The 5,149-nt window shown below is 52.1% G+C and overlaps 1 protein-coding gene across 1 annotated transcript in view; it reads right to left on the reverse strand.

The window, feature by feature from the left end:
- PXDN (peroxidasin) overlaps nucleotides 1–5,149 on the reverse strand; it is a 40,178-nt gene that overhangs the window by 10,716 nt on the left and 24,313 nt on the right. The window contains exons 15-17 of the mRNA XM_010848440.1: nucleotides 1,536–1,644; nucleotides 581–964; nucleotides 55–166 (exon numbers count right to left, since the gene is read on the reverse strand). Of these exons, the coding sequence (XP_010846742.1) occupies nucleotides 55–166; nucleotides 581–964; nucleotides 1,536–1,644 (605 nt within the window). The remainder of the gene's footprint in view (nucleotides 1–54; nucleotides 167–580; nucleotides 965–1,535; nucleotides 1,645–5,149) is intronic.

Raw genomic sequence — 5,149 nt, forward strand, 5'->3', positions numbered from 1 at the left:
CCTCTGCAGAGGACAGGGTCCTAAACACCCACACACAGGGCAGTGAAGACCCACGGGCGAGTCTGTCCTGGCCGGGGGAGAGGCGATTGGACACTCGGGGAGGTGGGAAGACCCATGGGCGAGTCTGTCCTGGCCGGTGGAGGCGATCAGACACTCGGGAGGTGGGCTGTGCCAGAGGAGCTTTGAAGGGACAGGACGCCGGGCTCCCAGTGCCAGCTGGCATCCAGTATCAGACAGGACGCTGGGCTCCCAGCGCCAGCTGGCATCCAGCATCAGGCTCAGACCCGAAACTCTGGCAGCTCCTGCCTCCCAGAGAGAAAGCAAGGGTGGCCCCCTGCTCAGTCACAGCCCCAAGGAAGCCCAGTCCTGAGCCCAAGAGCCAGCCTGGGAAGCGCTGCCTCCCACACGCTGCCTGAGCACTCACCCCCTTGGGTCCTACAGAGCTTCATGGTGGGGCACCCATGCCAAGGGCAGGGGGAGGGTGGCGTCCACACAGCACCTGCTGGGGCCCCACCAGCACCCTCCTAGCACCCCTGACCTGCACCCAGGGCCTCCCAGAGCTCCCCTCTGCCCAGAGGACCTGAGGGTCAGGGCCCAGGGCTGGGCCAGCACACCCCCTGAGCTGAGCACACTTCTCGTCCCCTCCCGCTCTCCTACCAGGTCTGTGAGAACCACCCCACTGTCCCCGCTCAGGCTAACCGCAGTGACGATGCTCGCCACAGACACGGCGCCAGGCGGGTTGGGCCCGCCCTGGGAAGGGGCCCGCCCCGGGAAGGGGCTGTGAGGGTGGCGCTGCGGGTACTGACTGGTTCCGTTGAGGTCCACCATCAGGCCGTGCCGCACGTGCTCCTGGATCAGCTGCAGCGTCCGCTCAAAAATCTCCCCGGCCCGGGCCTGCTCCACTGTGTAGGGGTCCCGCGGGTACCGGAACAGGGCCAGCAGGTCGTTCGGGGAGCGAGGGCGGCTGGCGGGCGCGTGGGGCGAGGAGGCAAGAGTGGAACAGATGACCGAGAACAAAAGTCACTCAAGAATCACCGCAGTTAACTGTTTCTACGGCTACGTTTCCATGGACAGGAAGCACCGTACCTTACTCATCCCATGGAAGGCAACAAAGCAAAGGAACAAAGTCAAAAGACACTAAAAATAAGTGATTCATTACGTCAACAGAAAGAAAACACAGACAGTCTATTTTAATTCAAACGCAGTAAAAACACTTGGGGGTTGCCAAGATGAGCAAACGCATGAATGGCTCAAGAAATACTTTGTTTTTGCCAACTCACTGAGTAACAAGCCCAAGAAATGAGTCAAAAGTTTTCTGAAATGTTCTATTTGTGAATCACAGGTCAGCTTCTGCTTGGAAAGGACACACCTTTCTGTTAGCCCCCAGAAAAGCTAACACAACGCTGTTCATGATTTGCAGATTAGAACACTGCTTTATGCCAGGAATCAGATGAGAGCTTGGTGTGGGAGAAGCGCACGCCCTCTGTAAACCCAGCCCGCGAGCAGGTCACAGCTGCGACTGCTTCTGCACATACCTGTCAAACAAGTGTGTCCGCGTGGAGTTGATGGCTCTGTCCACTGTTGCGATGGCTTCGACGATGGACGTGGCCACAAACGGGTCCCCGTTCCGACTGACATCGGGAACTAGGAGGCAGGAGGTCGTGGGTTACCAGCACACACACAGACACGGGTCACAGAACAAAGACCAGACACCACGGCGCAGACTCCACTCCAGTGCTGTTTCTATTTTTCCCTCCAAACCTTCAGTGTCTTTATCACAAATTCTACTAGAAGCAGTTTTCAAACTGCATGAAAGATGCAGACGCTTTAAAATCACAGGATTCACCACAAAGGGTCAAAGAAGCTGTAACTGAAAACTCCGAAGTTCTTCTAGCAGAGTATCAGCTGACGGGGAGGCCGACTCAGGTCCGCTGAGCGGCCGCCCTGCCCTGCTGGGCTTTAACCTCCAGTGGGTGCTGTGACGCCTCCTGCCGAGGGACAGACAGCCCTCCTGCTGCTGGACCTCAGCCCACTCGCCTCCCAAGGCTCTGCTGCCCCCCGTCCTAATCCTCATGGAGGATCAGACATCCCACAGCCAGCCTGTGTGCCAGCGCACTGTGCTCACACACACACACACACACACACATATATGCACACATATGCACACACACGCACACACACACACGCACACACACACACACACACGCACACACACGCTGCTGAACCTGCCACCTCTGAAGTTATGGCTTCCTTTCCACTGTCCTCTCTTCATTCCTTTTCAACTTACCAGCATTTAGAGTTTGCTAAACAAAACAGCTTTGTTCCAACCAAGCTTTTATCTTTAAAAACGCCTCAGGACAGGTCACCAAGAACGTGCACTTTAACAAACTAAACAGTAACTTTTTTCCTTCAAAATACGCAAACCTTCTAGAAAACTCGACGTGGTGGAAAACGCCCTTGGTGAGATGCTGCCTTCATGCGGCGGTTCTGGGCGCAGCCCCTCCTCCGGGTGCACCCCTTCCTCCGGGCGCACCCCCTGTCCGAGTGCAGCCCCTCTTCCGGGCGCAGCCCCTGCTCCGGGCATACCCCTTCCTCCGGGCGCACCCCATCCTCCGGGCGCAGCCCCTGCTCCGGGCGCACCCCTTCCTCCGGGCACACCCCGTCCACCGGGCGCACCCCCTGCTCCGGGCGCAGCCCCTCCTCCGGGTACACCCCTTCCTCCGGGCGCACCCCCTGCTCCGAGTGCAGCCCCTCCTCCGGGCACACCCCATCCTCCGGGCACAGCCCCTGCTCCGGGCGCACCCCCTCCTCCGGGCACTGATCTCAAATGCAGCCTGACTGGACTTTGTCTTGCAGCTGATTAACAACGCGTGGTAGTTTCAGGTGGACAAAAGGGCTTCAGTCACACGTATGCATCCATCCTCCTCCGAACTCCCCGCCCATCCAGGCTGCCACTTAACATTGAGCAGATGCCTGAAACACAGAGTTCTCAACACAGTATTTTTTCATATTCTCAGAATTGGGATGGAAGTTTCAAGTCTCATTCAAATATTTTTAAATCACTAATCACTTTTAGCAGTAATACTAGATGCCAAAGTACATGGAGCTGAATCAAAGTTTTGAGTGAATATAAATTAGAAATCTACATTCTAGTCATACTAAGTCAAATGAGTTGAATCAAAATGTCATAATTTTTTCAGCTAGGCAAAAACTCATGAATTTTCTAAAACAAATACTATATTAACGTAATATATATATACACAAAAGCTTTTCTGGTATGCTTCATAAAGGCTTGAGAGAGAATGACAGCAAAAAAAAAAAGATGGAAAAATTGAAGAAATGTAAACTGAGTGAAATGGGAGCACTGAGTGTGAAATAGGAAAAAGGAAACAAACTGGAGAGAGCAAGGCCAGGCCAGCTGCTCATCAGTCACAGCGCGCCCTGGAGAAGGACAGCGACACCTGGGCCTTTGTGGTTTTCAAACAATCCAAGATAATTCTGTTATGCATCTGGATTTTAAAAAGTGATTATTCTTGGGCTTCCCTTGTGACTCAGTTGGTAAAGAATCCACCTGCAATGCGGGAGACCTGGGTTCGATCCCTGGGTTCGTGGGAAAGGCTACCCACTCCAGGATTCTGGCCTGGAGAATTCCGTGGACTGTACAGTCCATGGGGTCGCAAAGAGTTGGACATGACTGAGCGACTTTCACTTTCAGAAGTTTTCTATTAAATGGTAGTTTCAATGATATAAAATTCGATTATTTTCTGTTGAACAGTTGTGATATAATTATTGTAATCAGCAAAAATATAATAGTAACAGGTGTTTATCAGTGTTCACAATCAATAGCCAGACAAAACACAAAACATAATTACACTTGCAAGCCCTAAAGGAAACACGATCACCCTAACAATATAGAACCTGCACAGTTTAGGGCTAAGCAGCGCGACGCGGAGGTGCATCTGTGCACACATGCTCAGCCACCCAGCCGGTCTGGTGCCTTTAATCCACTTACGGTTAAGGCAATTTGGGTACGTATGATAATTACATGACATTACCATATTCTTAATTGTTGTGGGTTTATTTTGTGTGGGTCTTTTTCCTTCTCTTGTGTTTCCTGCCTACAGAAATCCCTTTAGCATCTGTTGTCCAGCTGGTTTGGTACAGATGTACTCTCTTAACTTTCACTTGTCTGGAAAGCTTTTGATTTCTCCATCAAATCTGAGTCTTTCTGGGTAGTGTTCTTGGTTGCTGGCTCTTCCCCGTCATCACTTTAAATGTACCACGCCTGCCCTCTGGCCTGTAGTTCCCGCTGAGCAGACGGGAGCGCCCCTGTATGTCACCTGTCGCTTTTCCCTTGTCGCTTTTCACAGTTTATCTTTGTCTTTGGTTTTTGTCAGTGTGACTGCTATGTGTCTCGGTGTGCTCCTCCTTGGGCTTATCCCGCCCGGGACTCCGTGCTTCCCGGACTTGGTTGACTATCTCCTTTCCCACGTTAGGGAACTTTTCAGCTATTTCTTCAAATCTTCCTTGGGTCCTTTCTCTCTCTCTTCTCCTTCTGGGATCCCCATAATGCACGTGTCGGTGCGCTGATGTCCCGGAGGTCTCAGGCTACCTCCATTCCCTCTCACTCTCTTTTCTGCAGTCTGCTCTGTGGCGGTGATTTCCACCACTCTGTCCTCCAGGTCACTCCTCGGTTCTTCTGCCTCAGCTAAGTGCTGCTGATTGCTTCCAGCGCGCTGTTCATCTCGGTTTGTTTGTTCTTTAACTCCTCTAGGTCTTTGGGAAACATTTCCTGCATCTTTTCCATTTTGTGTCTGAGATCCTGGATCATCTTCACTATCAGTATTCTAAATATTTTTTCTGGAAGGTTGCCTATCTCCAATTCATCTGGTTGCTTTTCTGGGGTTTTACCTTATCCCTTCATCTGGGACGAAAACTCTTCCTCATGGTTAAGTCTCTGTGATGTGGTTTTGGGCCTAGCTGCTGCAGGACTGTGGTCCTTCTTGCTTCTTCTGTCTGCCCTCTGGTGGATGAGGCCACAAGGCATGTATAAGCTTCCTGATGGGAGGGACTGGGTGGTGGGAAAAACTGGGTCTTGCTCAGTAAAAATTTAATCCAGTCACCCATTGATCCCACCTTGTGAGTCACG

The sequence above is a fragment of the Bison bison genome, unplaced genomic scaffold (genome assembly GCF_000754665.1).
Source record: "Bison bison bison isolate TAMUID 2011002044 unplaced genomic scaffold, Bison_UMD1.0 scf7180017864266, whole genome shotgun sequence".
In the NCBI taxonomy this organism is placed as follows: domain Eukaryota; kingdom Metazoa; phylum Chordata; class Mammalia; order Artiodactyla; family Bovidae; genus Bison; species Bison bison.